General features: G+C 36.5%; 2 protein-coding genes across 2 annotated transcripts; both read right to left on the bottom strand.

The window, feature by feature from the left end:
- Positions 1-5325: 5325 nt before the first annotated feature.
- LOC113350223 (wee1-like protein kinase) lies at positions 5326-9935 on the bottom strand. Its single transcript, XM_026594335.1, has 10 exons — positions 9595-9935; positions 9393-9456; positions 9234-9306; positions 7896-8261; positions 7473-7540; positions 7264-7373; positions 7155-7195; positions 6931-7079; positions 6086-6439; positions 5326-5968 (listed from the first exon to the last, which is right to left on the bottom strand). The coding sequence occupies exons 1-10, from the start codon at positions 9894-9896 to the stop codon at positions 5870-5872; spliced, it is 1626 nt and encodes a 541-aa protein (XP_026450120.1). The 5' UTR covers positions 9897-9935; the 3' UTR covers positions 5326-5869.
- A 6171-nt stretch (positions 9936-16106) lies between these two features.
- Positions 16107-17027, bottom strand: LOC113352584. Its single transcript, XM_026596391.1, has one exon. The coding sequence runs from the start codon at positions 17025-17027 to the stop codon at positions 16107-16109; it is 921 nt and encodes a 306-aa protein (XP_026452176.1).
- Positions 17028-23475: the final 6448 nt, after the last annotated feature.

The following is a 23475-nucleotide window of genomic DNA, read 5'->3' as shown; positions in this document are numbered from 1 at the left end:
ATAAGTAGACTCAAAATCAAGTATATAGTTTTGACCAACTAAATTTGACAAACAAGCTTGAGATAGCAACGCTTACGACTTCGACTGAGCAGTGCTCTAACAGTACTCGAACTGTTTCCAGATTTGGTTACTATTAGCCACCTTTTTCCTATTATATGATGTGTAGGTCTTATTAGAAGTCATTTTGATTGGTTTATTTCTCTGTTATAAATTTTAATTATAAAACAAATTCATTGGATTATTAGCATCCAATCTGTCCATCTGTGCATTCATTTGATGCTGGATTAGATGTGAATGTCAAATTTGAAATCCGTGATGAATTGGATTGGATGAGGATAAAGTGAAAATCGATCCATGTTGGTCTATACTCACCTTTACATATAGGGTCAGGTGACCATATATTTTAGGTCATAGGTTATACCTTGTATCGATGTGGCAAATTGAGTCAAGGTGCCTACTAAAGTCACATATATGATCATATATTTTGGGTAACGGGATCATGTTTTATTCCATTATGTATCATATAGTTACCACTCTTAATAATACTATTAGATGTTATTTTAGGGATTCGCGTAGAAATTACTCCCTCCGTCCCACTATTAAGTGACCTAGTTTAAGTTTGCACAATTTTTAAGGCAAGCAAGGAAAAAGAGTATATTTAAGCATTTTTTACAATTATACCGTTATAGATAATAACTAGTGAAATTTTGAAATGATTTATCTCTCAAATTACACCACGGATGTTCGCAAACTTCATACCATTGAAAAGCATTTTAAAACACTTATGTAACGAATATAAACATGCCTATCAAATTATGCATATTTCTTATATTTCTTATAATCAATTAAAAGGATAATTTTAGAAATATCTCTTGTTTAGTGATGTAGGTCACTTAATGGTGGGACAAAATCTAAAAATAAATAGGTCATTTAATGGTGGGACGGAGGGAGTATTAATTTAGTTGCGCCGAAAACAGAAAAAGATTTAATTAATGGACGATTCGTAACACACCGCTTAAAAAACCGCCATCTTATATAAGGGCAGGTCCCCCTGTTTAAGTGGCAGGGGCACTTTTGAGGCCACCATTTGGAGAGTTGTGAAGGGCTGTTTTAAGTAGTGTTTAGTGACGGTTTGAATTTTGATTTATTTGGGATCAATGATGGAATACTTACATTGTTGGTTGACCACTGGTCAATGAGGGTCATAGTAATTTCTTGTTCTACTACTGGTGGCTGTCCATTACTTATGTTTTGTCGATTTTTATTTTTAATGTTTCCCACTCAAATACACAGGGAGGATGTCACACAAGAGGATGCAGAAAACCTTGGCTATGTTTTTTGTTTTCCGGATTTTGGTCTCTAAATGAGAGGAGATGCTAGAGAAACTCAAATTCTTTGTGTTCTCTAGGTGACTATGTCTTCTAATTAGACTTGTCACTATATTGGGGACCATTAGATTGGCTAAAAGAGTGTTATTCCCCTGCACTACCTTTGTACTTTGAGGTATTATTTTTATCTGTAGGATCATAACATTGTTTGATAAAATATACATCAATTTATTTGTTTCATCATTTTAAGAATAATGTGTCAAAAAATTCCCCATTTTAGAATCGATTTGAACTCACTATCGCAACTTGGAATAGATTCGTATCGCTGTGACGAAACAAATTAACCTAACTTATTATGACAGGATTAACAATTGTTTTTTTATTCAATAATACTAAGAGAATGAGACACCTATTTATTTAGGGATGATGTTATGTGGTCCACGGTAAAAATATGGACTATAATTAGTTGTCTAAAAGGAAAAGAGAAAGAAAAATCAAAAGAGTTAGTCGTTGTTGTAATGGTTCTTTTCTTCTTTTCATTGATAATCTAGATCAAGTTGTCGTAGCAACCACGTGTAAAAAATTATTCAGATGCCAATAAAATATGAACCTATACCTAGAACTTACAACCCTTAAAATCCAGAGCGCCATTTTTCATTTTTCATTGGATGTTTATTTGACTATCAGGCACTCAAATTTTTAGGAGTGTATAATTTATTATTCTTTTTTCTATCTGATTTCCATAAAAGAAATTACAAAATAAATATATAAAAAATATTGATTAAAAAAAAATTCAAGAAACCATCCTTCAATATGATCGGAATCCTTCTCGGTTTCAACCTTCATAATAGCAACTAGGGCTGCACAAGAACCGGTCTAAACGACCTGGACCGGAGTAGAACCGGTGATACCGGACCGGTACCGAATCGGAACCGGCTTGACCGGGACAGACACCGGTTCTAAAATTTGAGAACCGGATTAGACCGGTACAGACACCGGTTCTTGGGGAGAACCGGACTTGAACCGGACCATCTGTACCGGTTATTATTAGCCGTCAAGATCTATATAGGGTTTTAATCCTAGCCGTCCAAGACATAGGATGTCGAGAAAAAAAAACAGAAGAAGCATTCTTCATTTCTTCTTCTTCGTTTCTTCTTCTCAGCGAAGGCGGCAGGCTGTAGGCTGGATTTTTCTGATCTTCTCTTAGGGTTTGAATCATTTAGATTGAAAATCACTATCAGTGTATCACCATCTCTATCAGGTCAGTATTCTTCTCCTTAGGGTTCGAATTGTTTGATTGTATATTGATTTAGGGTTTGATTTTAGATTGATTTAGGGTTTTTACTTGTTTACAGAATTGTGATTTGATCTATATGTTCAGTGGCGTGAAGAAGTGAAGGTAAATCGTTCTTTCTATTCTTCCTCTGTGATTTGATCTTATTTCAATCAAAGATAAATGTTCAGTGCCATAAATTGACACTGCTGTGTTGGGTTAGAATTACATGGAAGATAAAGATTGCTCTTTTATGGCTATAAATACAGTGAGTTGCAATTGTAGTTGTTATTTGATAAAAATTGCTCTTTTATGCTTGAATTCTTATGGGATGTCATTTATTTGATAAAAATTGCTCAATTGTGTTAGGTTAATACATGTATTCTGGGTTTATAAAATTTGAAATATCAAGAAAATTTTATAAAAGGGTAAAGAATCTTGGGTGGATTTGAGAGTGGTGTGTTAAGAGTTTGACATTGGAGAATGAAGGAAACAAGTGATTAACTGATTATGTTAAGAACTAGATTAGTACACTGATGCTGAGAAGGAGCGTATAGTGTAATTTCTGAAGTTTTAGAAATTGTGTTAGATTTTACTCCGGGATAGTTCTATTATAAGAATGTTAATGTTAGTTGGTACTTGGGAACTAGTCTTACACTCTTACTGTGTTATGTATTGGTAGTGATATGAATCATGCTACTTGTAAATTTTCTAACTTGCTTCTCATTTTTCTCATTTTTCAACACGGGTCTCTGGTCTCCCTTTATGTCTCAGCAAAACATCATTGACTTTAGTTTCTCTATGTTATTAACTATTTTCATATTTGTGGCAATTAAAATATCAGATCCTTTGGGTAGTTTTTATTTTCTCACTAACAATAAATATACATTGTATACTTTTTTTTTGGTTTAATCAGAGTGTGATCATATTCATTTTTTTAATCTTACACTTCTTAGTATGTTAGAATAGAACACAGAGTTTCGACTTAGTCATGGATAGTAAGTATCTCCTTGTAGTAAGTAGTGACACGGAGATAGGTGCACGGATGTGATGATGGATGGAAAAATGCGTGAAGTAGATCAAGATGATGAATTTGACATATTGGCTTGGTGGCAGGCTAATGCAAACAGGTATAAGGTACTGTCCTACATTGCAAGAGATATATTAGCCTTGCCTGTGTCTTCAGTATCCTCTGAATCAGCTTTTAGCACCGGGAAGCGCGTGCTTACTCCATGGAGAGCTTCTATGTCTACAAAGACAGTTGAGGCATTGCTCTGTACAAAAAGCTATTTACAAAAACTCATTGCTCTTGATCTTCTATGTGATTATGTACCTGATGATGTTGGTGAAGATGCGGCAGGTACTTATTTAGGTTTTTCTTCTTTTTTGTTTTCTTTAATAGTAATTACTTTTATTGTATTGACCGAAGTTTAATTATTTCTTCTTGTTTATTTTTTTTTGCCTGTTGCAGTCATAATTGAGAATTTCCTAAAAGCTTGAAGTTTATTTCTTGGCTCCTTGCTAAGAAATGGAAGGTTGGTAACTTTCTTTATCTTTCTTGCTGTCCTTGTTGAAACATAATTTGGATTCATTTCTATATCAAATTCTCATTACTACTATGTAATTTATGGAAATGAATGCAGGCTAGGATTGCAAATTGCAAGTGCAGGCTTTGCAACCATCCATTTTCGTTTGCAATGATCACATTTCATTTCTTGTCGACTTGCCGTAGACAGACTTATGGTTGTGGAAATGTTGTTTTTTACTTTTTAGCAAACTGAACTTATTTTGGATTGTTGTTTTGAAGTTACGGAAATGTTGAACTTAAGTATGTATGCAACCTGAACTTATTTTGGATACATTGATCATATGGAAATGTTGTATAACTTAGTATTAATTTGTAACGTTTTCCGGGTAAAAAAACCGGTACCGGTCTTGTACCGGACCGGTACCGGCGGTACCGGTACTCAAAAAGAGGTACCGGTCAACACCAAGTACAAACACCGGTTCCATAAGAAAACCGGTCCGTACCGGAGTATGTGCAGCCCAAATAGCAACTACTATTCCTAGAGTCAAAAAAAGTAACATGAATCATGTGAGGTAATAATATTTGTTTGTTACTGTTTTCTCGTCTATTAGCAGAAGTGTAGAACAAGCCCTAAACTTCTCAATCACCAATTGGGACTTTAACTAAAGTTTTATTTTGGTTTAATTAATGGCTGGATTAGTTTAAACAAAATGTACCAAGTGGCTGGCACTAAATTCATGAAAGGGACATCAAACCTCTACAAACTTGAAGACTTTTGAGGATCTCAATACAATGTTTTTGTTTATCAATATATATAAAGTTCTGAACCTATTTTTTTCTCTTCATTCATTGGAGACCTTGGTTGCTCAAGATTCCTTCACCTTATGCTTGTTTCAAAGGGAATCTGATATGATCTAGATCTTGAATCTAGGTTGCTCAAGATTCCTTCACCTTATGCTTGTTTCAAAGGGAATCTGATATGATCTAGATCTTGAATCTAGAGCTTAATGTCACTAGGGTTTGGATCTATTCTGCATAATCAAATAGAAATTTTTTAAGCTGTGGAGTCATCCATATAATGTACTCAGCAGGCACACGCCTTGACCACTCGGCCAAAGTGACATTTGATGATGCTGTGGAGTCATCCATATATATATATATATATACAATTCTCATCACTGGAGGCTGAGCTCAGGTCTTGCATTACACTTCTGAGTATCAGGCTCCGGTTGGATCAGTCTTGGTGGCACATGACTTGTCAGACAACCCGCTGCCTGAGCTCACACGGTTAAAGCTTGGGGACAAGCTAGCTTGTTTCGTCCCTTCTAAGACACATTCTTAATCGAAACAGAAGGAAACACCAAAATGCCGACAAATGATTCGCATTAAAATGTTACAAGAAAACTGTTACTGAAGGGCTTAACATAGCAAACATTACAGTACTATACAAGTCTGCTTGTCATGTTCTTTCCCCTTACTAAATAGCTTCGGAACAGATGCACCATATCTGGGTGGGGAAATGGTGAATGTTATACCTATAGACAACTCGTAGTTGCAAAATGAAAGAAAAAGATGTAAATGACAATACTGGCCACCAATTTGTTCAGTATCTCTGGCTACTGGTGCAGCTTGGGTAAAAATTGTGCACTCCAAAATCAGGACTTGGTGTTCTGTGTGGGTACACAGCTACCAGTACTGCAGTAGCTTCGGCCCCTTGTGGAATTACAGATGATGGCAGAATTACGTGGTTCTTGAAGATTTACAGACTCTGTCAAAGATTGGGTTTTTAACCAAGTCCCTGGCAGAAGGTCGTCGAACAGGTTCAGGATCCACCATCACCTAAATGACATGAAAAATAGTTCTAACTTCAGCCAAGTAAATCAAGATAATATATGTACTCAATGGAAAACGAAACAGGATAAGCATAAGAAAGGATGTGACTGAAGAAGATATTACCTTGACCAAGTTCTGAAACTGAATAGAATGTCCAGGAAGGAGAGGGATTTTTCCTTCTCTAAGGTTCATCAGCTGTGGCCCAGAATCAGGCAAAGGTGATCCTTTGACCAGCTCAAGAATAGCGGCTCCAAGAGAGAAGATATCTACTTTGTCGAGATAATCATAATTGTCATTGAGAATTTCCCGAGGCATGTAGCGAGCATCTCCTTCTTCTATGGGTAAGCTTTTATCCAGGAGAGTCGCACAACCAAAATCGCCAAGCTTATAAACACCATTCTTAACATAAATATTATCAGGTTTCACATCTAAGTGGGCAATCCCTCGCTCATGTATGAACATCAACGCCAAGGCAATCTGAACGTATGTTGAAAGACAAATGAAATTCAGCAGCCGTGTCATATTTACTAAATACACTATGATGACTATTAGAACCAAGTTGCTGCATATTATGATGACTATTAGAACCAAGTTGCTGCAAACCTATAAATCTTCCACGAATTCAGTTAGATTTTCATGTTATCACCATTGTTAATTCCTGGTTTAAGGGTTACACTTCTATTTTCTGCGTCAAAAGCCTTCCCGTCGTCATCGGTTTATATAGTGTCCACCTTATCTGGTATTTATTTATGTGAGAAACTTCAATTTTGTTGCTCAAGATAGGTCCAATACTAACAATTAAGACAATTCTCTGTCATCACTCATCAGTTACTCAAAATCATTTGTTGGACCAGCTAAACAAGTATGCATGCAATCTTATAGATATACTGCACTAACACTAATGAAACTTCTGACAGTCTTACAGGAATGTGAGCATACTGAACAACAAAGGATAAGATTTTAATGACCTGATGCATAACACCCAATGCTTCATCTTCTGTAAATGACTGAGAGGATCTCTTGATTGATAGACTGCCATCGCATAGCTCCATTTGAATGAAGAGTTGCTCATTTTCAAACCAAGACGTGTAGTACCCCACAACATTTTTGTGATACCCTATAAAAGAAATTTTAATTTCCAGAATGTAGAAAATGAGATAAAAAGTTCAATGTGAAACTAATATTCACATACCCAACGCAGCTAGAGCTTGGACCTCCATCAACGCTTGTCTCCTGCACCCCTAGGAATATCAGCAACTTTTTATAGCAATGAATCAAGAACTGAGAAGAAAGGAAGGTACCTCTCCGTGTCCTGATGCAACTGCCTTATGCTATGTTTCACAGCATACATACAACCATCAATCCTCTTCAAGACTTTGAAGACGCGGCTGAAGTTCCCATGGCCAATTTGCTGAAAGAAAGCGTTAGCCACAAATTACAGCAACTTTACAAGATGGAAACTAATCATCTGAAAACACACAAGAAAAAATAGATTAAATTCAGGCAGTACCCCAATTTCATGGAAATCTGTGATGTAGCGAGAAATGCCGTCTCCATTGGCAACTGTGAAGCAAACACCTGCAGTGTGCAACAAAATCGTAAAAGCCACTTTAGCCCGTAGCTAGTAGATATCGAGATTCAACTCTCGAGCATTTAAGAACCAAAATGAATCTCTTTAAGCTTTGTGTAACCCTAACTTTTCTGTTATGAGCCTTTTTATGGACAACTGCACAAACCTTTTGAGCAATATATAGAGACATGATATTTGTTAATGTTTTGCATGTCCAATAGATAGGAAAAGACAAGTTTTATTCATTGGAGCCCTAACAGGTAAACTGTACTGGGAGTCTTTAGAAGTTCATGTGACGTTAGAAGAGTTAGATATATCAATCTATCTTTCATACTTGGCTAAGTTAAACACTGAGTAGACTACCTGCAGACTTTGATCTTCGGTTGCCAAATGGATCAAGATCCATTTCTGCTGTATCCTTTATATATGGGTTCCTTAAGCAAGGAGGAGGCATAACCCGACAACGGAGAGCTACCGCTGTTTGTGAAACATAGCTTTTCTTCTTTTCAGTTCCAATAACAAATGGTTCTTCTTTTCTAGGTTCATCCACACCTAAAGATTCTGATAAATGTTCTATCGCAGATCGTGAAACATTATTGCAATCGTCCTGCAATCCAATTACAGATGGTTTTTCTGCTAAACTATCTGATCCAGATGTATCCAATGCAAACTTCATTACTTCTTGTTGGCAGGGGAAAATGGGACTGAGAGAACCGATCGAGAATCCATCTAAGAGAATAAAACATCAGATATTGATTGTTGCATCATAGTAACAGTAAACGTATCAAACAAATTAAATGAAAAGCAATCCACAGCAGAATCATCTTAAACATATACTTTCCAACAACAGCTCCAGGTAGCATGCATCAAAAAAAGAAGAAGAGACAATGCCACAAAAACTATATCTATAAACAATATTATTTTAATTGCCAGCAGTTACTCTAATACAACCTGCCAAACATGTTATATAAGATGCTACTGGATTAATACTTCCCAATATGCTTTTGTAAGATTAACCTTTTCAACAACACACTGCAAAGCTGAAGGTTCTCACGTTTTACGAGATAACAGACAGTAAAATGTGAGTTCACAGGCTCCAATTATATCATTATTGATTAAGGTAGATAAGTATCATGGTAATGGGAATGTGTTTTCAACTTCTGTTGTTCAACATGAATTATATATCTGAGTGAAACAAATTAGGAGCAGCGCGGCTTTGCAAAGCTAAAGGTGATTATGTTTTACTTGATAACAGATCATGCATCCACACACCAAATTGCTTACGTCACAGAGGAATCCAGGATTCCGAACCGAAGCTAAGTGAGGATAGGACCAGCTCGGAGGAGCACATAGGCTAGAAACAAAGTGTCATTTCCTCTTCTATGGGTCGAGTTACTTCTTCTCTCTCCTATTTATTCGAGTGGATATATTCTTCTCGCTAGAGGCATCTTTTGGCTGCTTCATAAACTAAACTGAGGTGGTGGCTGAGTGAAAGAATTAGGAGCAGCCAGGTGCATGCGGTGAAAACACGTCCCACATGGATGCCCTATTCACCATTGGATGGGTACCCGTAGGGACGAATACCTGGCATCTAAGGCCACTGAGTGCACCAAATGGGCAAGCATTTCGAACATTTTGGCAGCAAAATGGCACAATGTAACAGTTTGTCAATAGAATTGATAATTCAGAAGTAATGCTTACCTTGCCGTTGTCTTTTGCTTCTCAATGTATACGTGTTGGACTTTTCGGGCGATCTAGGACACGGGATATTCTCCTATAACAGATGAAATTCACAAATTTACACACAAAATCTCCACAGAGGTAATCTAAGCATCAATTTTTCATGTTGTAGATAATTACCTTGTCACCATCCAAAAAATAGTTACTGATTTGTTGCCCATCAGGAGTAATATAGTCCGGAGTACTTCACCAAAACATAAACATAAACACAAAAACCAAAATAAGAGAACAAAAAAAAATAGAATCTTTTTTTGTTCTAAATGATTTAAAACATGAAGCTCTAATAATAATTAAGAGAAGGGAGATAGATAAGAGTGATTACCAGAAGAAATCTTGACTGAGGATGCAATCCTTATCATCAGCAACAACAGCATTATCGAGATCTACGACATCAACAGGATGACTCGACGAAGAAGACCGACTGATGTTATCAATTTCTTGGCGTTGAGGGATCCGGAGTCCAGAAGAAGAGGGATGGTTAGAAGGTACGAATGAAAGTTTACCTAGCTTCACAGTAATTGGTGTACTCTTCATTTGATTGCTCTTCCTCCCTCTTTTACTAATACTACTAGTGGTAGTAGTAGTAGTTTTAGTATTGCTTCTTTTTAGGGTTTTCTTCTTCATCGATTTGAAACCCTAATTTCCTTTTTTTTTCTGCTTCGTCACTCTCTCTCTCTCTCTCTCTTCTGCTTCGTCTTTCTATAGAATTTCAAACATTATAAAAATGGATATAATTGAGTGAAACGTTGAAATTTGCGCGGCCTTTGCTTTTGTTTCCCGCCTAAAACATGATTGTCAGAACTCAGGATATTCCTACCCAAATTTTACCTGTTACACCCACAAATATCTAAGCAAGTGCGTAGGATTTCAACTTCAGAGGCAAGGGACAAATGGCATTTCCAAATTCCGAACCCAGATTTCATTACCATATACTCCCTCCGTCCCACTAATAAGTGACCTAGTTACTTTTAGATTTTGTCCCACCATTAAGTGACTTATATCACTAAACAAAGAGATATTTCTAAAATTATCTTTTTAATTGATTATAAAAAAATATAAGAAATATGCATAATTTGATAGTCATGTTTATATTCGTTACATACGTGTTTTAAAATGTTTTTTAATGGTACGAAGTTTGCGAACATCCGCGGTGTAGTTTGAGAGATAAATCATTTCAAAATTTCTCTATTTATTATCCATGAGGGTATAATTGTAAAAAGTGCTTAAAAATACATTTTCCCTTACTTATCTTAAAAATTGTGTAAACTTGAACTAGATTACTTAATGGTGGGACGGAGGGAGTATATATATATATATATATATATATGCTCCCTCCATCTCTTATATATAGGCGGAAAAGTGAAATTCTCTTAGAATAAGAAAAATTTTAGTTTTCATAAATTTTCCTAATTGTACCTGATTTACCCTCATCAATTCCAATACATTGTCTAGGAAATATGGAAAATATTAATTTATTAAAAGTTTTTATTCACTAAAATATTTAAAAAATATAATTGGTTTTGGGAATTACCAAAGACATTAACTAAATTTGTGAATATCATATCTTTTAATAAGGGTATATAAGAAAAAAATCACATTGAAAATACACGTCCGCCTATATATAGAAACTACATTTTTTCACTTCTCCGCCTATATTATAGGGACGGAGGGAGTAACGTTTATTATTTTTTAATTTTTATTTATTTTTTGACACATAATTACCATATAAAGGAGAGCTCTCTATTTATGTTTGTAACCTGTTATAGGGGCGGCATGGTTTATTAGGGGGCGGCAGTGTGATAGTAATGTCCCTCTAGTTGGTTAGGGGATGTCCTATAGGAGGTGTAAATTAACTAGATTACCCTCTCCATTTTTTAACCTAAATCAAAGCTAAATTGAAAATTTGTTTTCTTTCTTCTTCTCTTCTCCTCCTCCCATCAACCGTAACCTCCATTAAAACTCAAAATTTCATCATCTTCGATTAATCGACGATTCGAAAATTAATCAAGTGCAGTGTAATGACTTATATGAGGTATGTTTTGAAAACCCAGTTACGATTTGGTTTATTTTGTTCGATTTAAGTTTAACTTCTATCAAAAAATAGGATTTTAGATGAAAATTGAAATTTCTGGGTTTATGTGAGTTACGATTGATTTTAACTCTATTACGAACCGTAACTGGATATTTTGATGTTGTTACGGTTGGTAATAGTTCAATTATCAACCGTATGTTCTTATATCTGAGAATTTTCAAATGTTACGGTTGGTAACCATTATAGTTTACGAACCGTAACTCAGTTACGGTTGGTATCGAGCATTTAGTTACCAACCGTAACTGGTTTTACGATTGGGTTTTCTTCAAATTTAACCAGTTACGGTTGGTAGTTCATCTTTTACGAACCGTAACTTCGATTTACGGTTGGTTATGAGCAAAATTCCAACCGTAATTAGCTCTGAAAATGTAAAAAAAATGAATTTTTTACGTATTTCAGATAACTTTGAGCAACAAAAAGCTAGTTGGGACTAATTTAAAAGTATACCCGATCATTTTCAGGTCCTGGTTCTTCATTTTGTTGGTTAATTTTTTCAATTGATTGAGATTGACCTTCTCCTCTAAACTAACCTGTTATAGGGGCAGCATGGTTTATTAGGGGGCGGCAGTGTGATGGTAATGTCCCTCTAGTTGGTTAGGGGATGTCCTATAGGGGATGTAAATTAACTAGATTACCCTCTCCATTTTTTAACCTAAATCAAAGCTAAATTGAAAATTTGTTTTCTTTCTTCTTCTCTTCTCCTCCTCCCATCAACCGTAACCTCCATTAAATCATCATCTTCGATTAATCGACGATTCGAAAATTAATCAAGTGTAGTGTAAGAGGGTTAATTTGTCATTTCCAGTATTTTTTTTATAAGAGACACCTTGAATGATCATGTAGTGACCCTTTTTGTCCTATTAGGATGCCGCCTCTGTAATAAACCATGCTGCCCCTATAACAGGTTACTTGTGTTTAGAGTTTTAGATGTATGCATTTTTGCCGGAAGATGCACATCGACAAATATATAACCCGCAGAAATTGGTTATTCCTACCACCGTGCAATTATTTAACATTACCAATGCTATGCCAAGCAAATCTAAGATTAAAAGGAGACAGTTATTTAGTACTTACAGGACTACAAGTTGTTGGCTGAGGAATCTTCAGATCAAGAATTCCAAAGGTTTGGGAAACAAATTGATATCCAAAAAGAAAACATTGAGAATTGATTGCAACAACTTGCAGCTGTCTATGACAAAAAGACATCTGCGGTATGCAAAGAAGAAAACAATGGACCAATATCACATTTCCCCAGCAGAGTTTTGCTAGACCAAAGTTTTTTCTTTTATACTGAGACTGAATCAGGAAGTTTCCGAAAGACCTTAGACTGTACAAGGAAAGAAGTGTCAGGTAGAGGAGAGAATGAAGTGAACTTTTAGAACTTAAAACTTGCATATGATAGTCTTGCATTTGATCCCTTTCTTCTTCTTTTAAATCCAAAGTCGAATAGAAGCTGCACCAAAGGTTTAGATGTTCTCCTAGGGCACTTTGAGTGCTTAATGAATCAATCCTACAGACCTTCCTGCTCCAAGTACCAGACAAGAAAATACACCATGTCCTGAAAAAGTGAGTCAAGCAGTAAGCAGGCAAGAACTTTTATATAGACAGATTGCAATAAACAAAGAAGATAAGGAAAAAAGACTTGCAGAGAAAGGGCTGGCAGGGCAAAGGGCTTATTGGTACCAAGCAAGCCGCCATATGTTGCATTCCAACCAATGTGCTGGCCAAAGACCACATTCACTGTTCTCAAAGAACAAACAAGGTGGTAATAAAGTGCAGTGTTGGGAGATTCAGTTTTGACCCAAGTTAAAGATCCCATGAACCCTTTGATAGGTAAAGGAGTAAAGACTAACGATAAGCTGAAACTAGAAAAGAATGGAGTAGTTGAGTGTCATAATCCACCCGATCATGCACTTGGTGTCATCTAGACCCACGTTAACACCAGGTAAAGTAATTACCCAGTAGACTCATTCCTGTGGTACCAAAATTGTTGTATTTAGGAGCTGCTTATGGAAAATGAAACAAGAATATCACGACCAAACTCATAAATGGAGTAAGGATAGAAAGGGCCTAACCCATCCACAACTACATGCACAAACAAGGTTCAATTGTCGAAAGGAGGACTGTAGGATGGGACAAAAGAGTGTCTACTATTATGAGCCTAAAATTTCAACTTAAAAGAAATTTTGGATTGACAATGGTACGGCCCACACATGTATAAGCAATTCCTCACATGGACACTTGAACAATCTAGTTTCGCTGAAGAGTGTAACCATTTAGAAGAATACAGTGGTGATGAAAATGATAAACATACAAGTACAGTGACATGCTTAGTATAGTTCATATAACTATTTAGTCTTGAAGCCTCTACTTCGCAAAATAAATGTGGGATCCAAACCTGCTGATGACATCGACACACAATTCCCAGCTGATATTTTAGGGACCTGTACTCTAGGTTGTGAAGTGTTATGTTTTCCAACCCCACAATCATTTATGAGATACTCCATGAGCATCAGATGAATACCCTAGAACGTGGTTTCCATGTAACAGATACTCCAGACACTATATGTGAGATTCATAATATATGAACCACATGATGAGACGACATATTACAAAAAATCTTCCACCTAAGATGTTTACAACTTGAAGGTATATACTCGGACTAGGTGAATAGCAAATGATTGTTGTAAGATTCCTATTCCACATGAAAGTTTTCAGCATAAAACCATATTTATCTTAACTAGAACTCTGTCTGTTGTAATAAGTTCCCGTAAAGTGGCAGGAGGTACATTCTTAGCTTCCATGAAAATGACAAATAATGATCCGTTATTATGAATGTACCTCCTGCCACTAACTTGCTTCCAGATAAGAAGGCCTGTAAACATAAAAAAAGAATAAGATAATCATTTATTGCCTAGGTATTATGAGTGAGATGGCCAAGTCGAACAATCTAATTTAAGTTTGACAAGGAAATATCAAAGCAAACTAGAACCAAACATAAATAGTTGAGATGAGAATAACTCTGAAGATAGCGCTTGAAAAAACAAAGAAAGAGACAGCATGAAGAATAGCGAGGAGTAATGTGTGTGTGCATCCACCAAAATAAGGCATACTACATAGACCATTTAGTCAACGGATCAAATGCAGTTACACTTTAAGAACCACTTCCAGCTAAAATCCTTCAAATGCAACTCCAACTGAAGAGAGATTTGGGAAGAACAGCAAAATCAAATGTCCTGTTTCTAAGTGCTGTCCAATTTACATGGTCTTTATATTCAACACAGAAAACAATCATCATTGAGACGGAAAAAAACAAAACTAAGCATAAAAACCCTTGGCTAAGCTAGAAACTACATGCAATCAAAATAATGGTACACCTTCAATCAAATTTGGTGTTAGCTTATACTTTCAGAATTATACCTTGCCCTGGTTCACAAATTTAGTCGGGTTTCTTGAGCTGCCAGTTCCACTAAGTGGATCATATGAAATGCTTCTTTGAGACTGAAGTGCAGTACCATTGTCCATCTCAAATGTGCTGGTGGTACACCAGAAATCCTCCAATATGCTGGGCTTTCTAACAGGCTGGCGCTGATCAGCGCCAACAAAGAATGACAACAACCGAATACACCGAATACACATTCCATCGTACATGAACTCAATGGTACCATTTGAGATGAATACACCGAATACACATTGCTTAATGGTCTTTCATTTAGTACCATATTGTGTATACATTTCGATATTTGGGTAACCAAGTGCCAAAAAAAATGTCCCAACCCATTTGCCTCCCCACTCAAATGCTCATAAATGCTCTTTTCCCATATTGTTGTGCCCTCAATGAAATGATTGACGCAGTTGTAAATACCCTCACATAAGCGTCAACAGTTTGCACCTTCAGATTTCTCGTGATCGTTATGATTTGTAATAGTATGCTGATGCAATTGATTACCGCCAAAATGAGTCTCTCTCCTGAATACCTACCACCATTTGTGATGACAGCCTTATTTATGCTTCTCAGCGATTTAATTCCAATCCCACCTTTCCCAGAGCAATAGAGAGCTCTTTCCATGCCGCAAGATGAAGTTTTCCTTGGTTTCATTGGAATCCCATAAGAAGTTTTTGGAAATCTTTGTAGCTTTGTAATCACATCTAACGGAGCAACAAAAAGTGGGAGCAGGTAAATGGGTATGCTTGCGAACACACTTTTGACAAGAGTTAACTTAACCATTCAATTCATGGTGGATCTTTTCCGCTGAGCCAGCTTCCCTCTGTACTTTCGATAATGCCATCCAGTTTGCTGACATTGTGAGCCTTATCACCCATGCATGACCTAGATAACCAGCTGGAACTAGAATTGAAGTTAGATTCTTGAGTTTACTTGCTCCGACTACTCAAAACATAGTGAGATCGATCAAATCGAAAAAGAATAAAACATACTCCAAGTAATCAATTTGGTCCAGTAAAGCATTAAGAAATACTAGTTTATCGTCTGCAATTGAGTACTGACACATGTTCTTCAAAGAATACTCACAAAGACAATCATTAAAACAGCATTGATGTATCTTTTCACAGATCAAAATTCGACCACTAATCATTTTAAAATTCATATAGGATTAAACCAACTGCAAAGAGTATAATGCGACATCAAATCCACAACCATACCTAGACCAGCCTTTGAAATACAAAATGGTTGCTACGCCTACACAACAACTACAAAGATTTTAACAGTTTGGATCACCCAACTAATTCTTGACACAGCATTTCATCCTCCTTGACTGATATTTCATAGCACACTTCTTCAGAATCTCCAGTAGCTCATCCCAACCCTCATGCATTACTGTCAAATCACATTCATTGGGAAGGGAAGACACATTAAATTCCTTATTAGATAGGGGATCAAAAAACTCCGAAAAAACATCAAGCAACATTTCAACATAATCATCCAAAGAACGTCCAAGCTTCTTCATCTCTTCTTCCTCCTCCTCTATTTCCTTCAAAAACAATATCGCAGAAACCCCTTGCCCCATTATTCCATAATCTATCGCCAATTTCTTAATAGTATAAACTTCAGGATTCCCCTTATGCAATTTATACATTTCATCTTTCAAGGCATCATCGAACACCTCTTCAACCATCCCAAACTCACCTCCTTCATTCAAGGAAGAAGACGACAATGTTGAAGAAGTCCTCGAGGGATTCCCAGATGTTTTTTTCATTGATAAAATAGAACCCCAGTAAGTGTCACCACGAACTTGTTTATCCTCTATTCTTCTTGAGTGTTTCAAAGAGACCATTTCACAAACACTTGGACGACATAAATCTTCTTCATTAAAACGTTCACCAGTTAATTCAGTAGGAAATGAAAAAACAGAATCGAAATCTGGGTCACTTGACGATCCAAAATTTTCCCATGAATCATGCTCGCTTGCAGTATCAACGTAGGGATTACCAGAAGAAACTGTTGAGCAATTTCTCCATGGAATCGAAGATCTGGTAGTGAATGGTGATATCGAAGAGATTCGAGAGACAATTCGATGAAGGTTTTGCATCGCAGCTTGTAGCACACGGGGAAAGGTTAGGGTTTTGCTTGGACCCTCGATAGATACTGCGAAACGAACAGCAGAAGTCGTGCGAGTCACCCACAAACCCGGATATTTTAGCATATGTGGAACCAGTATCGCTCTATTATGTTTTTTTTGGTTATGAAATGTTTTCGAAGAAGTGGAATTTTGTGAGTCCGCCCACTTTCCTAAATCCTCTGCTCAGTTGCTTTTGCGAGAGACAGCTCTGCTCCGTCACCTTGACGCAAGCAAGGTTTATTAATCGAATCTATAGTCATATTACTAACAGACTTTAAGCAATCTCTCACTGAATCATTTATAATATCACTTTACTTCATCAGTTCTACAGAAGCTCGTGCATAATCATTACCAAAAATCTCGCTTTGATTACAAGCATTACAATTTACAAGCAAGATACGGAACATAAGAAGAAATCCAGTTCATTACAACTGTGATAAACACCTACAAGTATCCTAGTTTCCTGCTCGAACCTCTTGGAAATTTTCAAAGAAATCACACCCCTGATAAAACCTATTTTGTTCACCGCCATCCTTACATTACACCAAAGCAAAAGACACATAAAAGTACTTTTAAACAAACCATAGAAACTACCCATTATTATCTCTTCAAACCTAACAAAAAAAACTTTACATGTCGTCCAAATTTCACATAAGAGCAAAACAATTTCTAAATACCACAGCAATAACAAAGAGTACTAGAAAGATCTACTAAGAAAAAACTTGTTAATTATCTTCAAGGTTACCCCTGAGCATAAGATTTTCGATCTTTCTAATAATGCTAAGATGACTACTCTGAATCATCCTCCTCATTTGTTACAAAGCCTTCCTCCTCAACCTCGTTACTATCTTCATTGCCACTTGATGTTGCAGTACCATATCCATCAGATGCATCTTCATAGTCCTCATCATCCTCTTCCATTTCACCTCGGTCCTCTTCAACATCCTCAACACTCTCTTCAGCTTTCTCACCATATGATTCTCCATCTAATCGCTCCCTCATGGTCAAAAACATAAAACTATATATAAATTTTAGATTATATAGCTCATCAGGTTCTGGAGGTCTACAACACCACTCTATTGGGATCATCCAAGTCTTTTCTTCTGTCTGACCAGGGCATGGTTGTCTCTAAGCTTTGGCACTTCTACCTGCTCTCATTTTCTACCAGACGTCTCGCCGACCTTTAGCTCTTTTACCTGACCAACAAAAGATTGGGAGTTTACTGACTTGGAAAGAGATGGATCAATATGCTTGGCCGATATGTGAAATTAGATACTTGATGTAGATATATAACATCATTCAAGTAGATACAAATCAAGATCGTAGAAACATAAGCTTGTGAAATAGCTACTCCGAATTCCAGACCTAGTAGGGCTTGGGAGCTTTCTAAGACCAGCATATTTTCTTCAAAATCTTCCTACTTGAGATTAAAGGGGTCTATACCCTCTGCGCGTAGTAAATTTGGAAGTACATTTGGAAAACCCATGTCCCTCATAGGATTCAGTTATTTCTCTAGAAAGCGGCTAGGAATGAGCTTCCTTCCAGAATTGTCTTTAATGTTAGAATTCTTATGGCTTCGGTGGAGTGTCCTTGGTGTTATGACCCTCATGAGTCTATTCTGCATGCTCTAGTTCTTTGCCTTTTTGCTAGTCATATATGGTACCTCAACCCTTAAGTATTATTACTTCCTTTTTCCAGAACATGTCTTTTATTGATTGGCCTTTGTATTGGTTTGTGGATCCTTGTTCTAGACTTCCTAAGGAAAGTTAATGTTTGGTTGTTGTCATTCTTTGGTCTATACGGAGCAGTAAAAATATCATGGTGTTTAACAATAAGAAAGAGTCACATTCAGTTGTTCTCAATAGATCCAGGGCAATGTTACTTACTAGAAAACCAAAACTTCAAATTCCCAATAACGTTAGTATCAATTATTGTGACAAATGGATGCCTCCTCCAGTTAGTTGGATAAAGTGTAATACTGATGGAACTTTCGATGATGTTTATATGGATAATGGTACAGAGTATGTGATGAGAGATCATTTGAATAAAGCCTCCTTTTGTGTTGCTTTAGTATTTGATGTGACCTCGGCAGCTGATGCCGAAGCTAGGGCTATTTGGGCAGTCGTGAAAAAAATTGTATAACAGAAGCTATCTCATGTCATCGTTAAAAGTGATGCAAAGTCCATGATTGATCAATTTTCTGCTAGTATTTTTGATGGTGATCAACGTATAAACGAAATTTTCAAAGACATTTATTTTTTCTCTTCTCAATTATCGACATGTATTTTTATCTTTCAACCAAGGTTGTGTAACTCTGTAGCTCGCACTCTAGCTCAATGGGCTAAGAGTAACTCTTCTTCCATGTTCTGTTTTGTACCTCCAATATGGCTTCTGCCGACTGTTGAGGAGGATCTTTAGCCTTTTTGAAAGCCTTCGTCTATAAAATAAAATAAAATCCTCTCCTCGAAATCTCAAAAACCTTTATGGTTGGTTTGGATACAAAATTTTAAAGGTGAGATTTATGAGTCAAGGGGATTTGGTGGAATTATGTTTTCCTCGGTAAGTTTAGTTGCCCAAATTCGCTAAAATCACATTTCCTACGGGAATCACTTTTCCAGCAAATCTTTCATATGGAGTCCGACCCCTCCCCCCAAAGATTTGCTAGGAAACTTATCAAGGGATTTATGGACCCACCTTTTTTTAATCCTAAAATTTTATATATATACAATTTTAAGATTTTAAGGGTTATTCCAGATGGTACATGAACTTTAAATTCTATGTATTTTAACTGAGTTGCCAAACACACGAGGGATTTGCTTGAATCCCGAATTTTGTAATCTGATACCAAACCCACCATTAGTTCAAAATTTTCATAATTTACTCGTCAACTACCTACTTGTTCAGATCCTGAAACCAAACCAAATAAAATCTCTTATCTCATCAACAAACAATCCAACGCTCAACCATCCATGAAATGCAAAGCAAGCATCCATACCACTATTCCTAACAGCTCAAGCACTTGACGCCAACACAGGATTCGAGTCCAGCGTCCATTCAACTTTATTCTCCATCCCTAGCATGCCAGCAACAACCAATAATACAAATATGGAAACCTTGACATCTCCCTTGTTCTATATGACAGGATCTAGCAGCTGGAAGCCTGATTTCTCCGTCAAATTATCTCATGTTTATTCTAGTGATAAACCCCAAGTGAGATACACTTGGGGACTGATGTTGACATGACACTTCTCTTCCCAACATATTAGAAGATCCACCATCTCTGAAAGGCCAAGTAGTCGAAGAGTTGGATCATTAATGGATAGTTCGAGCAAATCTGATTTACTGCCTATAAACCAATGCAGACATTAATTTCAACCAGAAGGTCCTAATAAATAACCCACATTTGTTCAACTCCTCCAGAAGAGAGTCCCATCCTTTGTGAGAGGATAAATGTTCTGGATAGATTGTCATGACATCTATGGAGAATCCCTAACGGTCTAGAAACTGACACTTGAAGAGAAAACAACATCACTCATCCATGGGTGTCATATTCATGAAAAACTTACTCAGCATATCTCTCAACTTAGTAAGTAAGTGCTTCTTAAAATTTAGCACCTAGGAACTTGATCTTCTTGTAAAGGTCAATCCTGTTAGAGCACTGCTCCGTCGAACTCGCATGCGTTGCTATCTCAAGTATGTTTGTCAATGTTAGTGATCAAAATTATAAGTCTTGATTTCTAGCCTATTTATAGATGTCTCGGACTAGGATATAGATATTGTAGTTGAGCTTAGTTTTCACGGCGTTCATCATTTGAAGACAAAGAACTACTAAGGGGAGCTTGTGGAACTTCATCGACAAAAGGTATGTGGAGACTTGAACTTATCTATCACTTGGAAAGTCTATTTCTACTCTATCTCTTATATTGAGACATAAATCGTATTACGATATAGTTTTCTATATATACATTTGAGATTTCGAGTTGAGTTTAACTCGCTTACATATTTCTCGAAATATGTGTTGGCAAGCTTTCGCTTCGACCAAGTTCATCTTATATCAGGTGAAAATTGTCGAGTAACATCTTACATGGTTTATGTGATACAATCATTTGGTGTTGTCTTGGAATATTTCGTAATGATTATTTCAATAACTTGAAAATTGCTTTGATGTTAATAGTGTGTGAAAAACGGTTGTTGTCATCCTCTAAGAAAGTTTCAATGATTGAAATAAGAGTTTAGAACACTTAACCATTATTGGATATGTCATGTTGTGCACTCTTGCACATATGTAATCCATATCCGGGAACCATAGTATGTGTTAGAGCAATGCTCGGTCGAACTCGCATGCGTTGCTATCTCAAGCATGTTTGTCAATGTTAGCGATCAAAATTATAAGTCTTGATTTCAAGCCTATTTATAGATATCTCGGACTAGGATATTTGAGCTTAGATCTCATAGAGTTCATCATTTGAAGACGAAGAACTACTAAAGGGAGCTTGTGGAACTTCTTCGATAAAAGGTATGTGGAGACTTGAATTCATATATCACTTGGAAAGTCTATTTCTACTATCTCCTATATTGAGACATAAGTCGTGTTACGATTGAAAAAGCGGGGGTCTAACAACCACACCCAATATTTAACTTAGCAATCTGTATGGACAAACTCCAATATACTTTCTAGAGAATCAACTAGACAGTCAGACTCAATCTAGATAAAAGTACATCAAAGAGTTTATATCTCAATCTCTCGATTTGATCTATACTCAAGCAAATAGAAATCTGCGAGTCTTTATCAAAGAAAGATAACTTGGATGGTACCAAAGACCAATATGCAAGTGTCAATCAATTTAAATCAACAACCGAAGGTTGGATATTCGAATTGATTAAACCTAACGCACAACCTGTGATATTTCAGTTATAAAGATAAACAATATAATACGGAAATATAAATAACACAGACACCATAATTTTGTTAACGAGGAAACCGCAAATGCAGAAAAACCACGGGACCTAGTCCAGATTGAACACGCACTGTATTAAGCCGCTACATACACTAGCCTACTTCAAACTAACTTCGGTCTGGACTGTAGTTGAACCCCAATCAATCTCACACTGATCCAAGGTACAGTTATGCTCCTACGTCTCTGATCCCAGCAGGATGCTAAGCACTTGATTCCCTTAGTTGATCTCACCCACAACTAAGAGTTGCTACGACCCAAAGTCGAAGACTTTAATAAACAAATCGGTATCACACGGAAAAGTCTATAGTAATAGATAAATCTGTCTCCCGCAGAAATACCTACAACCTTTTGTTTCGTCTTTTGATAAATCAAGGTGAACAGGAACCAGTTGATAATCCAGACTTATATTCCCGAAGAACAGCCTAGTATTATCAATCACCTCAAAACAATCTTAATCGACACGGCGAAAGAAGATGTTGTGGAATCACAAACGATGAGACGAAGATGTTTGTGATTGCTTTTATATCTTACATATCGGAGATATTAATATCAAGCCAATCCTTGCGATTGTACTCGTACGATAAAATATGCAAGATAAGATCACACAACTATGAGAAAGTAGTATCGGTCTGGCTTCACAATCCCAATGAAGTCTTTAAGTCGTTAACCTGGTTTAGAAGAAGAAACCAAAGGTTAAAGGAGAATCGACTCTAGCTATGCAACCAGTATCACACAGAAGGTGTGGGGATTAGGTTTCCCAGTTGCTAGAGTTCTCTTTTATATAACCTTTCAAATTAGGGTTTGCAATCAATGTTAGCTTGGTAACAAAGCATTCAATATTCACCATTAGATGAAAACCTGATTTAGATTCAAGCTAATATCTTTCAACCGTTAGATCGAAAAACCTAGCTTGTTACACACAACTGAAATGTACGATTTTAGGTTTGTGTAACCATACCCAAACATGTACATTTGTTGGTTCAATAGTAGTTAACCAAATGGTTAGCCATATGAGCACTTTCATATCAACCAATCTCTTCTTCACCATAACTAGTTCAAATGACTCAAATTAATTAGTTTAGAGAGTTGTTCAATTGCAAGGAAATCTTATGTAACTACACAAGACACAATTGAAGCAAAAACGATTTGATTCACTCGAATCGGTTTATAAACTTTATATCCACGGTTTTAAAACTTGCATTCCTTAGTTTATATAAACATGAGTTCACAAACAATCGTCTTTAGATATAACCTAACTCCAGTTCACGGACTGGGTTCGCGGACTTAAGTTCCCGGAAGGAGTTCTCAAACTCCAGCAGATTTTCCCGGGTCGAGAACTTCCGCCAGTTCGCGGACTGAGTTCACGGCTCTAGTTCCGGTTCTCTTTATAAACAAAGTTCGCAAACTTCGGTTCAAGAAATAAGGACTTATACATATATGTATTTCCACAACAATGCTTATATCCACCATTTATACAATCTAAACTCTCATTTCAATCATTGAAACATTCTTCTATAATGTTATAATAGTCGTTAGACATAAATAATCGACTATCGTCATCAAACCATTTTCAA

This window comes from Papaver somniferum, chromosome 2 (genome assembly GCF_003573695.1).
Source record: "Papaver somniferum cultivar HN1 chromosome 2, ASM357369v1, whole genome shotgun sequence".
In the NCBI taxonomy this organism is placed as follows: Eukaryota; Viridiplantae; Streptophyta; class Magnoliopsida; order Ranunculales; family Papaveraceae; genus Papaver; species Papaver somniferum.
The sequence above is the reverse complement of the archived record's forward strand: the minus strand, read 5'-3'. Positions and strand labels throughout refer to the sequence as shown.

Excerpts from the sequence above, each read along its gene's own strand:
- LOC113352584 (XM_026596391.1), bottom strand. The coding sequence starts at position 17,027 with ATGCTAAAATATCCGGGTTTGTGGGTGACTCGCACGACTTCTGCTGTT.
- LOC113350223 (XM_026594335.1), bottom strand. The coding sequence starts at position 9,896 with ATGAAGAAGAAAACCCTAAAAAGAAGCAATACTAAAACTACTACTACT. Across the intron at positions 7,196-7,263 it reads TTGCATCAGGACACGGAGAG|GAGACAAGCGTTGATGGAGG; the intron begins GTACCTTCCTTT and ends CTAGGGGTGCAG. Across the intron at positions 7,080-7,154 it reads CCAAGCTCTAGCTGCGTTGG|GGTATCACAAAAATGTTGTG; the intron begins GTATGTGAATAT and ends TTTCTTTTATAG.